At 40.3% G+C, this 26,553-nt stretch overlaps 1 protein-coding gene across 1 annotated transcript in view; it reads right to left on the bottom strand.

Annotated features, from left to right (window-relative positions):
- The window catches only part of FYN (FYN proto-oncogene, Src family tyrosine kinase), a 1,397,726-nt gene that overhangs the window by 349,548 nt on the left and 1,021,625 nt on the right, over positions 1-26,553 (bottom strand). The window contains exon 6 of the mRNA XM_044060462.1: positions 21,883-21,981. Coding sequence (XP_043916397.1) covers positions 21,883-21,981 — 99 coding nt within the window. The remainder of the gene's footprint in view (positions 1-21,882; positions 21,982-26,553) is intronic.

Below are 26,553 nucleotides of genomic sequence, written 5' to 3'. Positions count from 1 at the left end.
AAACCTCAGGAGAGGAGGACTTGGTCGCCACAAACGAAGGCAAACAAAAGGAAAAATATGGACGACCCCACACCACCTGTGAAGAAGGTATGGCGAACAAGAACTTAAATGACTCTACATGTCTTCACAATGAAGTTAACTCTGAGCATTTAGTGATAAATATTTCCAATCATTGTTTAGATGCTGTTGAAACTAATGTTTTGAATAAGGGTCTTGCATTCATTCCCTCAAGCTGCAATGATGTGACAGACATTGTTCTTGATGTAAAGTTATTTACAAGAAACTTAGCATTAAAGTTGTTATATGGTGATAGTGATGACTGCCATACCAATAGTGTTAAACCCTTTAGGAAACCATCATTATTTATACCGCCACAGCATCCTTTACTTGATGCATTCGAACAGGCAGTTGAGAGAGACCTATTTGATTTATACAATGATTTGACTGTCAAACCAGAGTTTTATAATTTAACACCTGCTGAAAGGCAAGCCCTTAATAATTTACGACAGAATAAATACATTACTATCAGACAAGCTGACAAAGGAGGAGCTGTCGTTATCATGGATAGCTCCAAATATGATGACAAAATGCATCTTATGCTCACAGATAGTGAAACATACCTATCCATAGCAGGCTTTAAGTTAAACACCCTGATTAGGGACGTGCAAGCTATGCTTTATGACTTATTGTTATCTGGTGTTATTGACAATGAGCTATATACTTATTTTTTGGTTGACAAGCCTTTGATACCATCGTTTAGGGGACTCCCAAAAATACATAAGAATCTTTTTGATCCTCCCCTACGTCCAATTGTATCTAGTCGGGGTTGGTTGACCGAACCCTTGTCAATCTACCTCGACAAGATGTTTAAACCAATTGTAACCAACATTACTTATATTTTAAAAGACACCAATGATTTTATACGTAATTTGGCTAACTTCAATGACACCTTTTCATCTTCAGATAATATGTTATTGGTAACCTTAGATGTCAGATCGTTGTTTACCTCCATACCGAATGATCAAGGTATGGAGTATGTCAGAGCACTTTTATTACGCAATCAATTAGCCTCACGAACTATAAACAGGTACATGTCTCTCTTAGAGATTATTTTAGAGAATAATGTACTTTGCTACCAAAATGAATATTTTTTACAAACAAAGGGCGTAGCAATGGGCACCCCTTGTGCCAATGCCTACGCCAATTTGGTGTTGGCACAATGGGAGCACAACTTTGTATTCACTGAAGACCCTAGCGTCTCTAACCACCTGAGGCTTTATAACAGATTTGTGGATGACGTGTTCCTCCTATGGGATGGGACACCATCCCAACTTTTGAAATTTGTCGATCATCTGAACAAGTCAACTGATTTTCTTGGCTTTGATTGTAATTATTCCCCAGTCAATATAGATTTCCTTGACATTAAAGTTATCATGGGGACACATGGTTTTGAAACTGAGCTTTTCAAAAAAAGCTGTTGGAGAAATAATCTTCTACATCGAGGGAGCATGCATCCACCACATATTTATAAGAATATAGTGAGGAATCAAACCACTAGGGTTTCCAGATTGACATCTGTAGATACATCTTACCAAAAGCACAAAACATGTTTAGCCCAAAACTTTATTTCCAGAGGATACAACAACAAGCTGGTCAATCAGGCTATTCTTGAAGGTGATTCTAGAAGATCCAATGAAGGTGCTCCACTCATTACCAGGCCTGTCATTTCTATTAACCAACAGCCTTCTGTTAAAACTACTTCTAACAGAATCATTATTCCTTTTACAAACAGAAACAATCACATACAACGTATCATCAATCAACATTGGCACCTTCTTTTGATAGATGATAACATCAGATCTCTTGTCGAGACTCGACCCAGGGTGGCTTATAGAAATATGCTGTCCCTTAATCGACTTCTGTGTTATGACAGACCTCATGGTTTCCACTCGAACAACTCTCACAAGAAAGGAACTTTTCCTTGCCAATCATGTAATCAATGCAGACACATATCTTGTTCCCATACTCACACATATACACATCCCACCACACAGAGAACTTACTTCTTCAAACACTATGCCACTTGTAAATCTACCAACTTAGTTTATTTGGCAGAGTGTCAACTTTGTCGCAAATTCTATGTAGGTATGACTACCAGATCTTTGCGTGAGCGCATAAGGGAACACATATATGCCATCAATAAGAATAACACACTCAATGCCCTGGCTAAACATACTACTGAACTTGGCAGTACACACATTTTTAAATTCTTAGTCTTGGAATTAGTTCATACAGATGCAAGGCTAGGTAATTTAATAAATAGAGTAGAAGAGAAAGAGAACAAATGGATTTTGAAACTCCAAGCCCACAGGTTTGGGCTCAATGATAGGCTTAGTATCAAGCCTTCTTTAGCAGCTAGATCACTTAAACATTAACAATGAGATTTCATATAATGTTTTTAAAACTTTATTATTTTATTGAATTATTATCACTATATGGTTTTTGCCTCATGATTTTTAATGATATGAAATCTATGTACAAATAGTTATTTTTTGTATTGCCCTTTTAAATTTATGTGATGTCATGTGATTTTAACATATTTAAAGATGGATTCTGTAGTATTTTTTCATGTCTGATGAAGCGTTGCAAGCCAACGCGAAAGCGCTCACACCTGTTTCTGCAGTTTTCACTTTTATTAAAGTGGATTTATCTTACAAGTTTGTGCTTTTTCAATCTACCAAGGAATTTTGTGGAGATTTTTACAGCTCATGGTGCACTCTATACTTTTTCATACGTTATATCACAATATGTTTTTTTGTATTCTTTGTAGGTGGTCTACGGGCTACTTTGATTAGGGTATAACATAGGGGAGAGCTATTAGCTCAGATCGAATTACTCAAATTTTGTATTCCATGCAGACATTTGTGTAACAACGGTCTTGTATATATAATATGGAACGGGAGCCATTTTCAATTTTTTTGGCCGTTCTTTTATAGACAAAGTCATACAAGTATTACATGAATATTGTAAATGTGTGTTATTACAACATGTGTTTCCATATTTTTGGTAATTTGCATTTTGATATGGCATAGAAGAGAGCTATACTCATGCTATCAGGTTGGTTTATGTTATATTGTTCAACAGGGTTGCATGATTTTTGTCTGCGTTAGGGGTCAGTGTATCATGAATGACCTATGGTTTTACAATAGCGGGTTGGGTTTGTCAGGACATTGAACAATTATGGTGAGGAACCAACAGGATTAGTCTATTTATGTGCATAGTCGGGAATGTTTTTGCACTTTCAAGAACACAGGTTATTGATACTAGGACACTAACTATCCATCATATAGGGCCATTACTTTTAAATTGGAAATATTTAGGCTCTTTTGGGTTCCATTGGATATAAGGGGCAGCATGTGCATTGTTTCTAACTGACACTTTGGATGTAGCCTGGCATTGTTGGTTGAGATACACTGAATATTATTTCATTTGGATTTAATTTTCTGGAACATTTTCAGTAACATTCAGTTATACATTCATTTAAGATGTTAATTATGTTCAATATTGGGATATTACATTTTTATATTAAGGTAGAGAGATTCTAACAACTCTATTTAGGGTTAACATGGTCCAACATATTACCAGATGAGATGAAGGTCGTTCTGGTTTAATATGCTTTAAGGTTGCTCAATTTTGTTTAAAATTGAGCACATTTGTACCAGATGAGATGAAGGTCATTCTGGTTTATAATAACTATCAACAACTTTCATTTTTAGAAAGTTGGCGAAATTTTTTTACCAGAGCAGATGAATATTAAGATTACTATGATTACTCTGGTTTACTATAACCTGATCTAGTATGGGCCATATAAATACCAGATGAGACGAATGTCATTCTGGTTGATTTTGAAGTTTTTTGGATATATAGTTTTTTGAATATGGTGAATCACTTGTTTTTCCCAATAGGAAATTGGCATATTTTCATGTTTTGTCCCACTCAATAACATCCACAGATTGTTGGGGGTTCTGTTCAAGGCTAGGGATATGTATAGACCTTTTGTTATATCTGATATTTTTGGTTTTGGTCTAGATATTATAGTTTAGACAAGTCTATACAATTTTCTCTTCCATTTATAGACAGACTTTGTACCTCTTTCTATTGAGGACTGTTATACACTGGTTGTTTAGTCTGGAAGTGTTTCGGAAATTTTAAAGAATACATTTTTTCTCATTACAGTACTTTTTTGAATTATTCCATTATGGATTTAAAAGACATTCTACATGGATTGTCAGCTGATAAGGATAATTTGGAGGTGTTTGGTTTGACCAACAATGCCAGTTCTGGGAGTAGTGAATTTATAGCTAATGATGAACAAAAATGTAGTTATACTTTTACTAAATTGGGGAAACACATGAAAACTTTACGTACTAATGTGTGGCATATGAAGCTGTTTAAAGCTTATCAAGCCAAGAACATAACACCAAGGGGGTTGAGGGTACGACTACAACCTTTGGTGGCACATGTTGATGAGGAGTTATCTAAGGACTGGGCAGAAGCACAACATTCAGCATCCATGCTCTTTGTTAGTTGTCTGTTGAAATATTATGATAGAACTATTATCAACAATTTGTCGGATATTCAAGGTTTATGCTTGGAGGTCGAACAATTTAACAAGCATCAGTTTTACTCTCAACACATTTCCAATTTAGCCAAAGAATTGTCCATTTTAGAAAAGCAATTGATGAAGAGAAAGATTAATAAATTTCAGCGTGATCTCATGGATTATGAAAAGGGGAAGCCCTTTATTAATCAAAAAACAGTTAGATTTAGTGAACCTAGGATGAATCAAAGGGTTAATAATAATAACAACAAGAAAAGACCCAGGTCAATTCTCAGACATGCACATACCTCCTCAGATTTTACTTCTGAGGAAGAAACCTATTCTACGTCGGATGGAGAAGCATCCTCACGTCAGGTGTCCCCAGTGGCCAAAAGAAGACAGATGCCCCCTTTAGACCAAAGGGCAGGAGGAGGGGGGGGGGGCAGAAAACATAGATCTAGGTTCCAATACTCTGACTTTACAGAATCTGTTGCAAAAGATGATACAGTAACTAATAATGTTCATAATATCTCTTCTATTGTTCTCTCCCCTGGTCAAATCACACTTTTGAATAAAGGATTGAACTTTGTTCCAAGTTCTGTGGTTCCTGAACATGATTTATTAAATGATGTTAACAATTTTTGTAGATTACTTAATCTGAAAATATTTTTTTCAGATAAGAATGATTCTCAAAGATCTACTGAATTTAGATTCAGAAAATCTACTTTTGTTGCTCCAATGAATAAACATGTCTCTATTTTCAGGGAATGTATCATGAAAGAACTACACTATGCCAATGTATATCAACCACAATTTAATAATCTAAGCCATAGTGAAAGACAGGCTTTATTAGAGCTTAAGAATAATCAACAGCTAGTCATTACAATGGCAGACAAAGGAGGTGCCATAGTGGTCATGGACTATTTAGCATATCATAATGAAGCTCTTCGACAGTTGTCGGATACTAGCTGTTATAAACAGCTTAAGTTGGATCCTACTTTACGTTTTAAGGCTGAAATAGACAGGTTTTTGGAGGTGTCAGTTACTCAGGGGGTAATTACGGAGAAGGTAGCTAAGGAATTACAGGTGGAGGAACCTATACACCAGTACCTGTATTTGCTACCCAAAATCCATAAGGATCCAAAAAACCCCCCAGGTAGACCTATTGTTTCTGGGCGTGGTTCTTTAACTGAACCTTTATCCTGTTTTCTTACTGTTTATTTAAAACCTTTATTGAAACATATTCGATCACGTATACAGGACACAACGGAGTTTCTCAATATAGTTCAAGATTCACAATTGGAATCCTCTTGGTGGTTGTGTACACTTGATGTGGCCTCATTATATACCAGCATACCACATGAATTAGGTATTCTAGCGGTTTCATATTGGCTTTATAAATCAAAATTGTATTCTATGGAATTTAACAATTTTTTGACCAAACTAACCGAATTTGTGTTATGTAAGAACATCTTTTATTACAATGGCCAAGCTTATTGGCAAGTCAATGGAACAGCAATGGGGGCGTCTTTTGCCCCCATATATGCGGATCTGTTCATGGGTTATTTTGAGGCCACTTATATATATGATACGCATCACAATTCTTTTTTGGTAGATCTTGATATTTGGAGAAGATATCTTGATGATTGTTGGATGGTGTGGCGTGGAACTAAGGAACAACTTTCCAAATTTGTTGATTATTTAAATGACAACAGTTTCGGAATTCGTTTTTCGGTCAACATAGAATATGATAGCATTGTGTTTTTGGATGTCATGATTAAGAGACTTCAGGATCAAACTCTAGCTACATCAGTCTATAGAAAATTTCCCCAGTACAACACTCTGCTACATGCGAACAGTTGTCATCCACGCCACATCATCCACAACATCCCCAAATCACAATTTATGAGGATGAAAAGAATATGTTCCTCTTCAGAGGAAGGTTCCAAGGCTTGTGATGATCTTGTTAATAGATTTGTTGATCGTGGATATCAAAAACACATCATTATCAAATCTTTGAAAACAGTTAAACATTCATCACGTTCAGATTTATTACAATATAAATCTAAACAACAGTTCAATCATAGATCAGGGAAGAATTCCACTTTAAGGTTAGTTACCACTTATGGGGCTAATACTAATCGATTTGTTGAGATTATCAATCAACATTGGGACATTTTACGTTCTCATGAAATTCTGAATGATATATTACCCCAACAGTGTTCTTTTTCTTACAGAAGGGGTAGAAATTTAAATTCCTTTCTAACCCATTACAAGAGATATAGCTCACAGTATCCATTACAGACCACTTTGGAGGGAAACACATTGAAGGGAAGTTTTCCATGTGGCCCTTGTTCATTTTGTAAATACATGCCTAAAACTAGTGATTTCTGTAGCAGAAATAGATCCCAGGCTTTTTGCATTAGGGTGTTTTCTAATTGTAGTTCGGATTGGGCAGTATATTTGGCCACATGTAATTGTTCTGCATTTTATGTGGGACAGACCTCCAGGCCTGTTAAACTGAGGGTTTGTGAACATATTAGTGCAATTAAACACAAACGCATGACTAATGCTTTGTATAAACATACCCTTGAACATCCTTCTGCCCATTTCACATTCATCATTATAGATAGAATCACTCTACATCGACAAATGAAGGCAGGATGGCATAAGAAACTCAATGAAATGGAGCATAAATGGATCATAAGGTTAGGTGGTCTTTTTAGACCAGGTTTGAATACATTAGAACCAATTTAGTAGGTTGTAAATATAAGTATATTTCGATATATTCCATTCTTATGTATTCCATTTTCACATTGTGATTTTTTATACCCACTATGGGTGGGTTTTATATGGTTATATAAAATATACATCCTAGCCTTATATATATATTGTGATATACACTCATAATGTTGAGTTATTGATTTGGGGCATATCTGTTTGAATTGTTCCATTTAATATACACTTTGTATATAGCTTTATGTATGCCAAACATTGTTGGAATATACACATGTATATTTATATTGCAATCCATTTACTATTATTTATTATTTTTTGTACAAACACCAAACAGAATTTCCAATGTATGGGATGAATCATGGGTATATGCTGTTTGAATTGTTTGAATTTCTCATCTAGTTACTATATTGAATCCAATTTGGGCAATACCTCTTTAAGAGAGGGACTATAAGTAGGGCTCACAATGGTGATGTTTTACTTTTTTGATTACTTGGCATTGAAAAAGGCTTATATTAGCCGAAACCGGTTTGCTTGTTCAGCATGGTTTTGACCATTGCTGATAAGATTTGAAGCAATAAAATTATATACATCCTCACAGCTTTGGGTGTTTTTGGTTGATAGCAGAGATTTAGCCAGAAGATCAGAGGGGTTGGAGGGAGGGTAACCTGGACTGCAGCAGGGTGAACACTCGAACATCTACATTTATGGTAGGTACAAAACTGTACTATGTTCATCGTGTTACCCTGCTGCAGTCATCACACTTGGGTTGAGTCCCAAAGCTAAGGTAGGGTGGAGGTATCATAGAGGGTTAGTGGAGGCAATGAGGCCCTGCAGAACTGCAGTGGCGAAGCCTGTCCTGGACTTAGAATAAAGAGATAAGTGATAGTGTTTGGTGAAGGTGTGTACTGAACTCCAAGTTGCAGCTTCTAAAATTTCCTTGGTAGGAACCTCTCTGAGAAAGGCTGTAGAGGTAGCTGTTGCCCTGGTAGAGTGGGATCTAATGGTAGTAGGAACTGGTTTCCCATGATGGGTATAACAGAACCGTATGCAATGGCCTATCCATTTAGAAATGGTTTGTTTGGATATATCCCTCCCTTGAGAAGCTGTAGCATAGGATACAAAGAGCTGGTCAGTTTTTCTGAAAGCCTTAGTTTTGTCCAAGTAGTAACAAAGCTGCCTGTGAATGTCCAAGGAATGCAAGAGTCTCTCACCTTTGTTCTGTGGATTGGGAAAGAACGTGGGTAGATGGATGGTTTGATTTAAAGCTACACTGGAAACCACCTTAGGCATGAAGGAAGGATTAGTTCATAGAGAAACTCTGTCTTGATGAAAAATGAGGAAAGGTTCCACTGCCATTAGTGCCTGTAATTCTGAGACTCTCCTAGCAGAAGTTATTGCCAGGAGCAGGGCAGTCTTCCAAGATAGGAACTGAAGGTCTGTAGAGAAAGCTGGTTCAAAGGGAGGTAACGTTAGTTTTTCCAGAACAAAGTTGAGGACCCATGTTGGTGTAGGAGCTCTTCTAGGTGGTCTAATGTTTTTTGTCCCTCTGAGGAACTGCTTTAGAAGAGGATGTGAAAATAAAGGTGGATTTGTGTCGTAGTGAGCTGAAATAGCTGAAGCATGGATTTTAATTGAGGAGAAGGAAAGTCCTTTGTGCAACATCTCTGCTAAATACTGCAGAATGTGAGGCATATGAGGCTGAGTTGTGTCTTGGCCTTTAGCTTGGTTCCAGGCAGAAAACCTTTTCCATTTGTCCGAGTAAGCCTTCCTGGTGCTTGGCCTCCTGGCTTCCAGAATAACATCCAGAACTGCTTGTGAAAGAGGGGCTGGTTGGATGTTTAAAAGATTTGCCATGCAGCCAGGTTTAAGGTTTTCATTTTCAGCTGGCTGTGTAGAATCTGTTTGTTTTGCTGCGTGAACAAATGAGGTATTTGAGGCAATATCCATGGTGGGTTGTGAGCCATATTCTTCAATAGCGGGTACCAGTGCTGGCATGGCCAGTCTGGGGCTATGAGAATTAGTCGAGGTTTCTCCTTTTTGACCTTCAAAAGAACCTTTGTGAGAAAGGTAACGGAGGAAAGGCATATGCTGTCAGGTTTTTCCAACTGAAGGAGAGAGCGTCCACTTTCCAAGCTTGATGGTGGAATGTCTTTGTACAAAATTTTGTCAGTTGGTAGTTTTGAGGACTGGCAAACAGGTCTATATTTGGTAGGCCCCATTTTTGAGTTATCATTGTAAATATTTGTGGGTCTAGCTTCCACTCGTGGGGATCTTTGATGTTTCTGCTTAGGTCGTCTGCCAATGTGTTTTTCTGTCCTGGCAGGAATTGAGCTTGTAACTGGACTTGGTAGGCCAGAGCTGTGTTCCATAAGATTATTGCTTGCCTGCAAAGAGGGTAGGAATGTGTGCCCCCTTGTTTGTTTATGTACCACATTACTGTGGTGTTGTCCGTCTTTATTGCAAGTTGTCCTGGATGTAGTAGATCCTTGAAGGCTGTCAGAGCTTTCTGTACAGCTAGCATCTCTTTTTGATTAATGTGCAATTTTCTTTGTTCTGCAGTCCATAGGCCTTGAATGCATTGCCCTGCCATGTGTGCCCCCCAGGCATAGTCTGAGGCGTCTGTTGTGATAGTTTGCCTGGTTGGGGGCAAGGTGAAAGGCTGACCCTTGTTGAGGTGACATGCCTTTGCCCACCATAGAAATTCCTGTTGAAGGCAGGGAATGAGAGATATCACTGTGTCCAAGCTGTGGCTGTGTTGAGACCATACACTTTTTAGGTATCACTGTAATTTCCTCATAGGCAGTTTTGCAAATGGTATTATCAGAATGCAAGATGCCATGAAGCCCAAAGCCTGCAGAATTTTTCTTGCAGTTAATTGGGTCTTTGTTGCCATTGTCTTGAAATATTGAGTCAGTTGTAGTTGCTTGTCTGGTGTAAGATAAGCCTACTGGGCCGTTGTGTCCAAGCTGTCACCCAGGAATGTCATTTTTTGTGAGGGTACTAGTTTTGACTTCTTTTCATTTACTGTGTACCCCAGACAATTTAGTAGATGCTTTACAAAAGCCAAATGATGTAAGAGTATGTCTTTTCTTTCTGCTTGGATGAGGCAGTCATCCAGGTATGGATATATTTGAATTCCTCTTTGTCTGCAGTATGCAATTACTGGTGCCAGGCATTTTGTGAAAACTCTGGGAGCAGTAGATAAGCCAAAGGGCAGTGCAGAGAATTGGTAATGGGTTGAACCTGCAATGAAACGGAGGTATCTTCTGCAACTTTGTCTGATAGGGACATGCAGGTATGCCTCCTTGAGGTCCAACGTTACCAGCCATGCTTCCTTGCCCAACATGGGAAGTAGCTGCTGTAGTGTTAGCATCTTGAATTTTGGGACTTGTAGGTAAGTGTTTAGAATTGAAAGGTCCAGAATTGGTCTCCAAGCATTGTCCTTTCTGGGTACTAGAAACAGCCTTGAGTAAAATCCTTGGCCTTGCTCTTGAATCGGTACCCGTTAAATGGCTCTCATGACCATGAGAGCTGTAATTTTGAGCCTCTGCCCTTTGATTTAGTGGCAGGTTTGGCATTCCTCTTTTCATTGGCAAGGTGTGAAAGTGGAATCTGTATCCTCGTAAAATTATGTCTAGGACCCATTTGTCCTTTGTGACCATGTGTCAGTTGTCTGCAAAAAGCGCTAGTTTTCCCCCCAAGGGGGCTGACAAAAGAGCTTTGTTTGGCCAGTTGAGGTACAAGTCATTGAGTTTGCCTTCTGGTGGGTTGAGACCTGTCTTCTCCTCCTTTCTGGGTTGGAGTGCCCCATTGGCGAGGTTTATACTGGGCTTGTGGTTGTCCTCTGCCCCTTGGGTGCCTGTATTTACCCCTCTGAGGTCTGTCAGTGGCTGGAAAGGACCAATTTTTTGTTGGCCAGTTTCTGCTGACGCGAGGCGGTTGTACTTGTAGGAAATCTTTGACTGTCTGCATTGATTTCGCCTTATCTTCCATTTTCTTTAGCACTTCTTCTGCTTTAACTCCAAAAAGAACATCCTGCTGTAAGGGTGCATCCAGTAGTTTTGCTTTAACATGATCAGGTAGACTTTGTTCCTTTAACCAGGCATGCCTATGTATAACTGATCCAGTGACAGCTGCTCTGCAGGAGGCCTCCAAAGAATCAAACCCACATTGTAAGGTATGTTTGCCCACCTGCTCGGTGGCGTGCAACAAATCCTGTACTTCTTTCAATTCAGATTGTTGAGGAAGGGAGGTTATCTTTTGTTTTAACTGAGAGATTAGAAACTGCTGATACTTGAGCATATGAAATTGACAATTTAGTGCTCTCATAGCTAATGTGGCTGAGGTGTAAACCTTTTTCCCCCCACCTGTCTAGTGCTCTTGAGTCACTCTCAGAAGGTACTGGGTTTTTAGCCATGGAAGCCTTAGCCCCCTTGGGACCCTGGGAGATGGTCTCTGGGTCAGCTACTGGGCTTTTGTAAAGAAATTTGTGGGAATCAGGTACTCTGTAGTATCTGTCAGGCTTAGCCGGAGCAGGAGGTAGAGAGTCTGGGTTGAAACTGGATTCTAAATAGACATCATCCACAATGTCCAAAACAGGTGGGATGGCTAGAGGTCTGTGTTGGGGGAGTAAAAGAAAAGTACAGTTTTGTACCTACCATAAATGTAGATGTCCGAACTGGATAGCATCTGCAGTCATAACAAATGGGTTGTCCTGTCGTCAGGCAGCCCTTCGGTCGGCCGGATTCCAAAGTCTGGGTCCGGCTTCGGCTGATGTCGCACTTCGCCCGATGTCATCTCTGCTGGTCTTCGGGTATAAAGGCATCAGCCGACGCCATTTTCCTCAGTGTTTCTTGCCCCAGATGCCAGTTGCCCTCTTGGAAGGCTAAATTTTGGATAAATGCCAATGTTTCCAAAAAGATAGAAGGCAAACACAAAAAATAAGCATGTATGTACATATATACAAACAAATACACCATAAGAGACTCCCAGCTAGCTATTTGGAGGGTAAATACCCTAGGAGTACCACAGAGGGGAAGGAGGGAGGGTAATCCTGACTGCAGATGCTATCCAGTTCGGACATCTACATTTATGGTAGGTACAAAACTGTACTATGTCCTTCATGGATGCATCTGCAGTCATAACAAATGGGTAGAATACCATAGCCAACTAGGGGAGGAGGAAGAAAAAATTATGGTGTGGTTAGGATCCCTTGTAGTACAGCAGTGGCAAACCCTGCTCGGGATCTAGAATACAGAGGTAAATTATAATGCTTGGCAAATGTATGCACGGAGGTCCAAGTAGCCGCCTCAATAATGTCCTTGGTTGCCACTCCTCATAAGAAAGCTGTGGTAGTGGCTGTAGCCCTTGTAGAATGAGGCCTTATGTTCTGTGGAATTGGTTTTCCATGGTAGAAGTAACAGAATCTTATGCAATTTCCTATCCATTTGGAGATTGTCTGTTTGGAAATTGCTTTTCCTTGCCTTCCTGTTGCATAGGCTACAAAAAGCTGGTCAGTTTTTCTGTTACTTTTGGTTCTGTCCAGGTAGTAGCGTAGCTGTCTATGTACATCCAAGGTATGCAGCATTCTTTCCCCTCTGTTTTGTGGATTGGGGAAGAAGGTAGGTAGGTGGATTGCCTGGTTTAAAGACACTCTGGATACCACCTTAGGCATAAATGTAGGATTAGTTCTCATGGACACCCTATCTTGATGGAAGATTAGGAAGGGTTGTACTGCCATTAAGGCCTGTAGTTCAGAAACCCTCCTTGCTGAGGTAATTGCCAGTAGGAAAGCAGTTTTCCATGACAGGTGCTGTAGATCTGCTGTTGCTGCTGGTTCAAACGGAGGGAGTGTTAACTTTTCTAGCACAAAGTTCAAGTCCCATGCTGGTAATGGTGGTTTCCTAGGAGGTTTTACATTCTTGATCCCTCTGAGGAACTGCCTGAGTAGAGGATGTGAAAAGACAGGTGGATCAAAGCTGTATTCTGCTGAAATAGCTGATGCATGTATCTTGATGGAGGAGTAGGACAGGCCTGTATGTAGAAGCTCTGCCAAATACTCCAGAATGTTAGCAATATCTATATTCGACACATCTTTTCCTCTTTCAGCACTCCAAATGACAAACCTTTTCCATTTTCCTGCATAGTTCCTTCTTGTTGAAGGTCTGCGGGCTTCAAGGATAATGTCTTTAACCCTTTGGGAAAGATCTGGATTAGTTGCTGCTATGTGATGTTCCAGGCAGTCAGTTGCAAAGTTTTTAGGTTTGGATGCATGATGTTGTAGTTGTTCTGAGTTAACATCAAAGGCATCAAGGGTATTGGCCACATTTTCTCCTGAGACATGCTCCTCAGCAATGGGTACCAGTGTTGTCTTGGCCAGTTCGGAGCTATCAGGATTATCCTTGGGCGTTCCTCTTTGATTTTCAGTAATACCTTGTGTATCAAGGGAAGAGGTGGAAATGCATATGCTGTCAGACCTTTCCAGCTGAAGGAGAGCGAATCCACCTTCCATGCAAGTGGGTGGAATGTCCTTGTGCAGAATTTTTTGAGCTGGTGATTGAGAGGAAGCGAATAGATCTATTTGTGGCATTCCCCATTTCTTTGTGATGGTCTTGAAGATGTCCGGGTGTAGCATCCATTCGTGAGCATCCGAGGTGGTTCTGCTTAACATGTCTGCTAGGGTGTTCTCTTTTCCCGGTACAAATATTGCCTGTAACTGGATGTTGTAGCTGAGTGCCAGATTCCAAAGGTCCAAAGTCATTCTGCATAGGGGTATGAATGAGTGCCTCCCTGTTTGTTGATGTACCACATGACTGTGGTGTTGTCTGTCCTTATCATCAAATGGCCTTCTTTGAGGAATGGTCTGAATTTTTGGATTGCCAGTTTTACTGCCAGCATTTCTTTTGGTTTATGTGCAGGTGCAGCTGGTCCTGAGTCCACAATCCTTGTGCGCATTTGTCCAGCATGTGCCCCCATCCTAGGTCTGAGGCGCCTGTTGTGATGGTTTGGCTTGTTCGAAAGTTGTGGAAGGGTAGGCCTGGGTTTGACTGGCATGCTTGAGCCCACCATAGGAACTCCTGTTTTAGGCATGGGATTAGTGGTATTTCTGCTTCTAGGCTGTGCCTGTGTTGAGACCATAAATTCTTTAGGTACCACTGTAGTTTTCTCATATGCAGTCTGGCATGTGGGACCAAGATTATGCATGATGCCATGAAGCCCAAGGCCTGCAGAACTTTTCTTGCTGTTAGTTTGTTCTGTTTTGTTAATGCCAAGAAGTAAAGAGGAGTTCTTTTGTTTTTCTGCAGTTAGGAATGCCATTTGTTTTACTGTGTCCAATTCCGCGCCCAAGAATGTTCTTGTTTGGGATGGTATCAGCCTTGACTTTTGTAAATTGACTGTGTATCCCAGGGCTTGTAGCAAGTAAATGACCCTTTGTAAATCTGTTGTCAGTTTGCTTTTGTTGTCCGCTTGTAGCAGGCAGTCGTCCAGGTATGGATAAATTTGGATTCCTGTAGTCTGCAGTGAGCGATTACTGATGCCAGGCATTTTGTGAATACTCTGGGCAGTAGATAAGCCAAAGGGCAATGCTGAGAATTGATAATGCTCTGATCCTGCAAGAAATCTGAGGTATCTTCTGCAATTTGGTCGAATGGGGACGTGCAGGTATGCCTCCTTGAGATCTAGAGTTACCAGCCAACACTCCTTGCCCAGCATGGGAAGAAGTTGCTGTAGGGTCAGCATTTTGAATTTTGGGACAATGATATATGTGTTTAAGATGGACAGGTCGAGAATAGGTCTCCAACTTTTTTCTTTTCTTGGTACTAGGAAGAGTCTGGAATAGAATCCTTTGCCCTGTTCTGTTATTGGTACTCTTTCCACAGCTCTCATCTTTGTTAATTCCGTTATCTGCTGTAGAGCTTCTATTTTTTGATTTGGAGGCAGGTTTGGCATTCCTCTTTTTACTGGTAAGGTGTGGAAGTGGAACCGGTAGCCTTGGTCTATGGTTTGCAAAATCCACTTGTCTTTTGTGATATAGTGCCAATTTTTCGAAAATAAAGCTAATTTTCCGCCTAATGGTGCTGCTATTTGCTCCCTGGTAGGCGGAGTTAGAGCCAAGTCACTGTGATTGTCCTGTTGCAGTGGTAGTGGTTGTGTCTGTGCCTCTGTTATTACCTTGCCACTGTCGTCCTCTGTAGGCACCTCCTCTGGATTGATTTCTGCCTCTGGAGCGTCTATTCCTACCCCTTTGGGATCTTGTGGAGTCAGGAAAGGACCAATTTTTGGCAGGCCAGTTCCTGCTAAACCTTGGGGGCTGAACCTGTAAGAAATCTTTAACTGTTTGTACAGATTTTGCCTTTTCTTCCATTTTCTTCATTACCTGCTGGGCAGGTGTACCAAATAAACTGGCCTTATCCATAGGAGCATCTAATAGCTTAGCTTTAACATGATCCGTAAGACCTGCTCTTTCAACCATGCATGTCTTCTTATCACTGTGCCAGTCATGGCTGATCTAAATGAAGCCTCCAGTGCATCATAGCCACATTTTAAGGAATGGTTACTAACTTGTTGTATGTTATTCACCATTTCTAATACATATTTCTTATCTATAGATTCATCAGAGGATACTTTTTAGTTAACTGATCAAGCATAAACTCTTGGTATTGGATCATGTGAAACTGACAGTTTAAAGCTCTAGCTGAGAGAGTAGCAGAGGTGTAAACTTTTTTTCCCCCATCTGTCCAAGGACCTGGATTCCCTTTCTGAAGGAATAGGGTTTTTGCTGTGGTCGAGGCTACTGCCTTAGGCCCCTGGGAAATAGTTTCGGGGTCTGCCAGTGGGGCCTTGTATAGGTGGTGATGAGTGTCTGGAACCCTGTAAAATCTATCAGGTTTGGCAGGGGCTGGAGGTAAAGAATCAGGAGCAGTGCAGACATCATTAAATGCATCATCCACAACAGGCAAAACAGGAGGTATAGCTAAGGGCCTATGTTGTGGTAAATGCAGAAAAGTCCTAAGCCTTTTTCTTGAATCTGAGAAATCTTGTCCCTGCCATTGAAATTGTTCTCTCATGGCATGTAAGATTTCCCCAAAGGAAAATTCCTCTGGTGGTGAGGCAGCTGGAATGGATTCTTCAGCATCGGAGTCTTCATAAGTAGAAAAAGGATCCTCTGGCTGTTCTGTAATGTCGGAGTCATCCGCAGAATCATCAGAGGACACTGGCTAGGGGGGCTCTGTCCTAGGTCTCTTTTCTGGGGGCTGAGAGGCCCTGTCTGGGTGAGATTGGGATCCCCTAATTAAGGATATTAAATCTTCTGCCAGAGTAAGCATTTGTGAACTAGAAGTGGGCCTGTGTGAGGGAGGTTTAACAGGCACTGACTTAGCAGATTTGGCTGCTTTAGCCCTGGCAAAGGCCTTGATAGACATGGCTGCAGGGGGTCTAGCAGCACCACGTGCTGGGGTAGAAACATCCAAAGGGATGGTGTCTGATAACTCACTAGAAACCACAGTTGTAGGCAAAATTTCTGAGGCCGATTCAGGTAAGGTAGCAGGAGTCTCAGTAGTAGCCAAGGATTCGGCTGAAGATTGACCAGTTTTCTCGGTTTTGGCCGAAACCGAGACACTCACGGCTTGCTTAACCGTGGTTTCGGCCGAAACCGCGGACCGCGAGTGTCTGTCTTTTTCCTTGCGTTTTTTAACAATTTGGGTAGTTGGAGGATCCGACTGCATAATGTAAGCAAAGTCTGAGCCAAAAAACTGTTCAGCAAACTCCGACCGACGCCTTAGCGTTCGTCGGTTGAAGGAAGCGCAGGCCGAACAGGCTGCTACGTCGTGGTCTGGGCCTAAGCAAGGCAGACAATAGGAGTGGAAATCTTTATGAGGTATTTGTTTCCCACAAGTTAAACAGTTATTGACTTTTTCTGACATCGGCTGAGGCAAGAAAGAGTCCCCAACGGGGTACTTAGCTTTTAGAAGTCTTCGAAGTAGTATTCGGTAGTAGTAATCTCTGGATCTGACCGACCGGCACTTGCGAACAGCTTCTGCTTCGGGCGCCACGCGGCAAGAAAGACTGAGGAAAATGGCGTCGGCTGATGCCTTTATACCCGAAGACCAGCAGAGATGACGCGTGAAGTGCGACATCAGCGAAGCCGGACCCAGACTTTGGAATCCGGCCGACCGAAGGGCTGCCTGACGACAGGACAACCCATTTGTTATGACTGCAGATGCATCCATGAAGGACATCTCTCTGAGCCTTTTCTTGGAATCAGAGTAATCCTGACCTTCCCAGTGGAAATGTTCCCTCATAGTGTGTAAAGTTTCCCCAAAAGAGTAGTCTTCAGGAGGGGAGGCTGAGGGAATAGAGTCCTCAGCATCAGAATCTTCATAAGGAGAGTAGGAAAAGTCTTGGTCTTCAGAGGAATCCGAAGAAATAGACAGTTGCTCAGAAGAAGCAGAATCTTCCTCTTGTCTAGGCCTTTTGTCAGGAGGAGGCTGAGAACCCCTGATAAGAGAAATCAAATCTTCAGCCATTTTGAGCATCTGCTTCTTAGGCATAGGGCCTTGAACAGGAGACTGAAGTGTAGTATTTTTAGCTTTAGAAGGAGTCTTAGACTTAGAAAACGTTTTGACTGTGAGAGTCGTCGGTCTGAAAACGCCCTCAGAAACCGATGGCGTTTCAGAAGCACCGACGTCCTTAGAAGGTATATTGTCGGAAGGGCCTGAAGTAAAAGGCTGAGTGGGCCTAGTACATTCCGTCAAAATATCCATAGCAGTCTCGGGTTCCAGAACTGCGGTAGTCAGGGGCTGCGTCGGAGCCTCACTGATAACCGGAGAACCGGAGACCGGATCAACCGAGGCCTCGGAATCAGGTTTAGGCCTTGGCTGTCGGTCCTTATCCCTGCGCTTTTTGTGCACGCCGGTAGTCGGTAGCTCAGACGGCATGTTATAGTTAAATTTTCTACCAAAAAAGTGTCGTGCGAAATCAAATCGTCTTTTAATAGTACGCTTATTAAACCTAGCACAAAAACGACAAGAAGTGACGTTGTGATCAGGGCCTAGGCAAGGTATGCAATAAGAATGAAAATCCTTATGAGGTATTTGCTTCCCACAAGAAATACAATTGTTAACTTTTTCTGACATCGGTCTGAGGCAAGAAAAGTTTCCCCAACGGGGTACTTAGCTTTATAGAAGACTTCGGTCTGAAATTCGAATTCGACAATCTCAGGAGTCGGCCGACCGGCACTTGCGAACTGCTTCTGCTTCTTGCACCGCGTGGCAAGAAAGACAGAAGAAAATGGCGTCGGTTGCAGTATATGTACCCCTGGCGAACTGATGTCAGGGATGAGGCGACAGCAACCGACGTCGGACCAAGACTTTGGAAATCCGGCCGACTGCGGGACCGCCTGACGACAGGATAACCCAAGTGTGATGACTGCAGCAGGGTAACATGATGAACATCTTTACTGGAGAAAATGGCAAAGGAATCAAGGTACTGCGAGTAAATAACTAAAGAAAGAAAGGTAAAAAAAAATTAAAAACCATGTAAGCCATTCACCAAATCTATAATTACTAGTTACTCTTTGATTACCAGTTTTTTTATTGGTTTTAGTCAAGCGGTGATTTTTAAAGAGGAAAGGTAAAAGAGTGGGATGAGGCCCAAAAGACATCTGGACTGCAGGCCATGGATTGCCTTCCCTACCAGGGATTGATATCAGCATATAGGCAAAGAGAAAGGGATTCAGAAATCTTAAGTGGAAGACCTGCTCTGGTGGGAGAACAGAAGCTGCTATTAAAAAAGTAATAATTAGTAGGGCATACAAAATACTCTGCAATAGCTATAAGAATAAATCAGAGGAGTTTAGAAAAGTCTGAGAAGAAAGAATGGAAAAACAATTTACAAGAGAACAATGGAGTATATGCGTATTGCTCCTAGGTATACAGCAAACTCCAGAAGCTTAGGATCTATGTTTGGAAGAGTTTGCATATGTATTTTTATACCCCCAGCAGCCTTCAAGATTTTTTTCTTGAGACAGACAGCAAATGTTGGAAGTGTGATGGGGAAGATAACAGTAACAGGGAACATATTTTGGGAGTGTAATAAGTTGGCGTATTTTAAAAATTCCATACAGAGTATTCTGCTAGAAATATTGAGTGACCAAGTGGCTGTTACTAAGGATATGCTTTTTTGAGCTGGGACAAGGGATCTGAATTGTCTAGACATAGTAAACCTTATTAAGTTTAATTCTGTCGGCTGTGGAAAAAAGCAATTACTACAAAGTGGAAATCAAAGTCTGAACCGGCTGCATTTGAATTACCTAATATTATAAAAGAGATAAAAGGACTGGAAGGGGGAATCTTTAGCAAAGGGAAGGAGCAAATTGGGTATCTACAAAATAGATTTTCCCCAGGATTGATCTGAATGGCTGTCATGGAGAAAGAAGGCGCTACTTGAGGAAGGGTGCTGGCAGGTCAAAAATGTCATGAGACCCAGTGGCCTTGAAATATCTAAGAACATATGAATCTATGAATCTTCTCTGTATCTCTTATTAAGAGTTAGTAATGGAATGTAGAAAACTGAGATGCAACATATATTTTCAGTGTTTTGATTAAACATTCCATTTGACGACAGAAAACACACTTGCCCTATGACCTATAAGACTAAATACAACAGCTCATGTTACTTACTGATCTGTTAAAAGATAATCTGCTGGAGGTAGGGGTTGGGATTTCTTTATCAGCTATGCACTACTCTTCACAATTCTGAAACTGCTCTAGATGCCACATTCAGAGGCATGTGTGCCTCCTGTCTGCAAACCTCCTAATACCGAATAATCTGCCAGGAGGTTGTCTCAGCTAATCTATAGCTCTATTCAGAGTCAGACATAGTTTACATATCCTGTCCACTTTACTTACTACAACCCTGTTTACAGCTTGTCAGGATGGAATGGTCTGTACGTTGTCAGTAATTCAATACATGCAAGTCCATGCTATCCACACAGGCTTTGCTAAGGTCTGCCACCAGTATGAGTGTAAAGGTCCTGCTTTTCTAGCACCACTAAAAGACTTGCAGTCACAAAAGGGGTACATATACTGTTATCACTACAAATGCCTAGTAGTACAGCTGGACCCTTCACTTTAATTTTCTGAATATGCAACTAAAACAGCAAAGACTTACTTAAACATGTGGAAAGTATCAGAATCTCTGAAGGCACAGATGTGTTTATTCCTACTCTAGAATATGCACTTCCTCTCACAGCAATAGTCTCAAAATCCAGCACATCCTCTGCAGGTACTCTTGATCAAAATATGCCAGTTTACCTGTCAGTGCAGACTAAGGAACAGTATTGTCTTATATTAGCAAGGCTTTCTGACTTCTGATTAGACTTAAAATTAAAATTTTCCACTTGTCTGTAATATGCAAATCATTACGCACTGATTACTGCCATGCTTCAGGAACAATTGTAAACTCTTAAGACCCTCTAAAGGCCACTATACTTCTCTTCCAGTTCCTTCTCCAGCTTCTCCATCCCTCACATCTCTTAATTTGTAGCAGCTATGGATTCTGAATTACAGGGCACAAACTCTGAAATACCATCACACCATCAGATATTAGAGAAATATCCACCACAATACTTCTTCACTTCACAGCTTAAACGGTGTCTGTTCACAAAAGCACATTCCCAGTGTTTTATATCATATAATTTTCGTTTGCTTATTCAAGTTTGTCTGCCCCATATTCATTTTTGATCCTGATGGATTGGAAACAAATACATTGCAACTGAATATTCTATTATTATTTGGACTGGTTAGACAAGCATTTGTTTAATCTTGTAAATTTTATTGTTCTGTTTTTAATTTTCCTTTGTAAAAGGCCTTGGTTGAAAAAGGACCTTTGGTACTGTCAATCTACCTCTTTATGGATACAGAGAGTACTCTTTTGTCTGTTGGGTCACTAATTAAATAAATCTATAATGCATGACAAAGATTAACTCGCAGTCTCTGTTAGAGTAAACATATACTTGGAAAGATGCAACAAAGGCACTGTTACTTTAAAATGGTTTCTGAAAACCCTATTTAACCTTTTAAGTAACAGACACGCTTAAGCCTCAGTAACAGTTTAAGTACCTGACATGCTTCAGAAGTCAAAGATGAGTTAAACAGTACAGGACTTGTACCACAGTGTAGGCACAGATGCTCAGAATTCAGTGAACTCCAAAACACAGTACATGCTACACAGTGCATCTAACTTTAAAATGTGGAAGAAATATACATCATCTTGACTGAAATATGAAAACAGAGCTTCTTTGTGATTTAGAAAAATGCACTATAATTTTCCCTAACCTTAACTACTTGTAAAACATGACTGTACATCTTATCCACGCATACATATTTCATAAACCCCCTACTAACTCATTCCATCTCACACCACATTACCTAATACAGACAAACTATTTTTCATGCTTAAAATCCCTGACATATGCAGAAGCTCTTCAAAGCATTCTTAAAGAATAACTGCAAGTGGTTTCATTAAGTGAAAGTAAGACTTACTCTTCTGCTTGGATGGAATCCACCGGAGCCACATAATTGCTGGGAATGTAACCATTTCCTCCTGTTGTCAAGGAGCGGGCCTCCCACCAATCACCTTCACTGGAAAGAAGAGAGAGATCTGTTACCAAAGGATGCCACTAAACATGACACTTTTCCTTCAAGATGAGTAGTCTTGTCAATAACTGAACGAAAGGATACACACAATGTCTCTGTGAGAAGCCATCTGTTATTTTAGAAGCTCCACCTTGTCTCAAACTGTTTCACATTGCTGCTTTTTCTTCTTAGTAGGTGGTATTTAAAAGCCTTTCATTAATACTGTTTATAAGCACTCATCAGATTTTTATGTTTTACTAGAGCTAAGATCAGCAAAAAAAAAAAAAAAAAAAAAAAAAAAAGCAAAGTGCGGTCTCACAGACAGCCCAAAGTCATGCCACTTGAATATGACTCACTTATCTATCTACTTCACTGGAAAGCCATGGTCCTCTGCATCCCAGAACTTGTTAGATGACTTGGCTTACCTTGGTGAATATCTCTCCCCTGCATGCCTCAAACAATCTTACAACAAACCAAAGAAGTAACAACATCACTACAAGTATAATATGAACTTTACATATCCAATATCTCAGATTCTTTGTGCATAAAACTATCTTCTGAGCCCTCTGAAATCATTTAACAGATGAAGAATGATCATGTTTTCATTTGCAGAAATGAAGGACAGCCAAATACGATTATTGTTGTCTATCAGAAAATGCAGACACACACTGTCCAAAAAGGGAATGTGAATTATTCCCAGAAAGGGGAGAAACACGGAAATGTGTATGAAAAGGTGCTCCAGATGTAATGCATGTGGGGCATTTTTGGATAAATTTTTCCCTTAGACACTTATGAGTCGTATATAATTTCGACTCGTGAGACACAGAATGAAATACTTAAAGGCTGGACGAAAAAGGTACAGTAAAAGTTGCACATAGGATGGAAAGGGAACAAAAACACAGGTAGGAAAATGCCTGCAAGGCTATGACTGTTAACTGAAACCAGAAGAAGACTCTAAAACCGCAGACAAGTGTGAAGAAAACGAAACAGGACGAGGGTTAGGGCAGTGGCGTAGCTAGAGTTTGTGCCGCCTAGAGCTGTCATTGAGTTTGCTGCCCCTCCCCCTCACAAAATCATGGTCAAATGGACCCCCCCATACACAGCCCCCCCGCAGTCATTCCAGTGTCCCATTACTTGGTTATTTCTCCCCATTTACCATAAACACTAACGTGCACACTGCTTTAATTCTACAAAGATTGTTTGGATTTCATTTAAAACTTTTGTTTTAAATTTTATAGCACAAACACTGACAGATATTTAATAATACAATAAAAGGCAGCCGACAGTCCTTGGAGTAAAAGCTCCGTAGTAAAAATAAGAGCAATATATAAAAATATACATATACCAAGTCCCACTACGGAGCTACCACAGTACACGTTGCTCTAGGCAGAAGTCTATAACATATAACAATATCTGATACGATAACGAAAATGAAACTATAAACGAATAACATAAAATAACTCAGGTTTATTTATAAATATATTAGAGGTAAGTGCTTTCACTTAGGAGCTTCTTCAGACCTTATAACAATGTTGAAACCACAGATGATATATATATATGAGGGAAAGGCAGTCCATACAGCCTACCTCGATCTGGCTAAGGCCTTCGATACAATACCCCACTCGGGTATCATTGAAAAACTCATCAGCTTAAATGTCAACCTATACATCACAAGATGGGTTGCAAACTGGCTGAGTGACAGAACCCACAGGGTCAGAGTTGCTGGCGCCATGTCAGACTCAAAGCCTGTCACAAGTGGTGTCCCACAGGGCTCAGTCCTGGGCCCACTCTTGTTTGGCATCTACTTTTCCGAAGTACAAGCAAACACAGGAGGGTTATGGCTGACAAAGTTTGCAGATGACTGCAAACTGGGCGCCATAGTAGAAAACACATCTGACACAGATATCCTTCAGAAGGGTCTCACAGAAACGGATAACTGGTGCCAGAGCCACGGCCTAAAGTTAAATGCCAAAAATGCATAGTCATACCCTTCGGAAAAACAAGGTTACCCCTAGCTACCAAATAGGTGGCAATCCACTAAGCACAGAAGAAGTTATCAGGGACCTGGGGACCCAGGTTGATAGTAGTCTGTCATTCGACACCCATGTAGCTAAAGTAGTTAGGAAGACCTTCTACATTGCCCACCTTATCATGAAGGGATTCTCATCTAGATCAAGGGAGGTCATAGTCTCCTTTACTCATCACTCATCAGACCAATGATTGAGTACAATGCCCCATTCGAATGTATCTGACCCGACACTTGCAGCAGCTGGAGAGGCCACAAAAGTTCCTCACCAAAAGGATAAAGGGTCTCAAAATCTGTCCTATGCTGCCCGACTGAAAGAACTCCAGCTCTATTCAGTCACTTACCGCTTGCTCAGAGGTGACCTTTGCCTAACATACAAGGCCATGTCAAACCCAGATTTGATGAATATGCTTCACCTCAAAAATCTAGATCCATCAGAGCCACAAGGGCGGAGACTTAAACCTTGACACGGCTATTAATAGGACGTGCTGGAGGGATAGATTCATCACCCAAAGACTCCCTATGCTGTGGAACAAAATCCCGGTACATGTGAGGCAGAGCACCTCGCTGGCCTTGTTCAAGAGAAATCTTGACCAATGGATGGGAGATCGCAGATATACCCCAGGGATTACCTCAGTGTCACTGCTCGACAGAGGCACAGCAAAATAATGGGTATAGTTCCCCATACTAAAGGGGTGGCGTAAGCCACAAAACGATGGGCTAGGCTTGTAAATGCCCTCGGGCAGATAGCCTAGTATGAACCTATGAACCTATGAACCTATATATATATATATATATATATATATATATATATATATATATATATATATAAAGCTGAATAAGAAAACAATTAGAATCAATCAACTAATCAAATACTCTTAAAGAAATATAACCACAGTGTACCTATAACCTATAAACATAGCATATACAGATAAAAACAACTAAAACACGCAAACAAAATAAAATAAAACAATACAACTTTGTGAATAGAAACAAATATAATACTCATCACAAAAACACTCTAACCTCAACAATATATATATATATATATATATATATATATATAACAATAAATAACAAACTCATTTCATTTATGCAGCCTCCTTCTTTTCAAAGCGGGCTTAATGGACGCCCTCTCATTCAAGCCCCTTCCCCATCTGCTTTCAGGTTAATAATCCAAAAGGTTTCCCTGTATTCAGTGTATGTTCTCACATCACCTTCCCTTATACTTATTCCTATTGCTTCAATAACCCTAAATCTAAAAGTGTGATGTGGTCCTTGATCACTAACATGCTTAGAAAGTGCATTATTAGGGGAATTTTTTCTTATATTATACAAATGTTCCCTGATTCTGTCACATAATATTCTGTTGGTTTTCCCTACGTAAAACGCCCCACAGAGGTCACACTCAGCTAAATAAACCACATGTGGAGTCATGCAATTATGAATACCCCTAAAAAAGTAATTCTTACCTAAATCTGGATGACAGAATCGTTCTGTAGTATTAATATAGCTACAAAAATTACAAAAACCACAAGGTTCAGTATGACCAAAATCCACCTTTTTCAGACGGTTCGTACATAAAAGTCTTTTCAAATTTTTTTGATTTTTAAACCTAAATCTGGGGATGTCACCAACTATATTCCCTATGATTTCATCAACTAATAAGATAGGCCAAAAATGTTGGAAGAGTCTGGTAACATGACCAGTATCACTAGAATAATACATAGGAATCTTCGCAACCCTCATTTTACTATCACCTACTAAATTATCAGATAGACTATGTGGACCATAATATGGTTTGGCTTTAGTCTCCCTCAGGGCGAGATCTCGCCATTGCTTCTCTAAGTCAGAAGTAGTATACCCTCTATCTAACAAGTTCTTCTCAATAGTAACCAGCTCTGACTGAAAGGCAATCTCTGAAGGATTCATCCTAGAGGCTCTCATACCTTGTCCTCTGACAAGGTTTCTAAAAACATAGCCTGGATGCATACTCGTCCTGAATAAAAAGGCATTCCTATGGCACACTTTACGGAACACACCTGTATTGATTATCCCAGAACTTAACTTCTCAACATAAACATCTAGGTATTCTATAAAGTCATAAGAGAATTGATACGTAAACTTCAAACACTCTGTGAAATTATTAACAACCTCAAAAAAGTTTAGGAACTCTTGCTGGGGACCTCGCCATAAAATAAACAAATCATCTACAAATCGTCTATAAAATAGGACATATTTCTTAAATTCTGAATGTAAAAATAACTTATCCTCTTCCCATTGAGGCAAAAACATATTGGCGTAGCTATTGGCACAAGAAGTGCCCATAGCTACGCCATGTCTCTGTAGGTAGATGTTATTACCAAATATAAAGATATTATTACTAAGCACTGTTTCCAGAAGGAAACAGATCAAATCAATCTGTAAATCTGAGTATTCACTATGTAAACTCAAATATGTCTTCACAAACTGTATGCCCAAATCATTGGGTATCACAGTGAATAATGACTGTACATCCATTGTGACAAAAGCAATATTACAAGTGTCCCCTA

The sequence above is a fragment of the Protopterus annectens genome, chromosome 2.part0 (assembly GCF_019279795.1).
Source record: "Protopterus annectens isolate FY-2018-M chromosome 2.part0, PAN1.0, whole genome shotgun sequence".
Lineage (NCBI taxonomy): Eukaryota > Metazoa > Chordata > Ceratodontiformes > Protopteridae > Protopterus > Protopterus annectens.
Note: the sequence above shows the minus strand (reverse complement) of the source record. Positions and strands in the feature narration are given on the sequence as shown.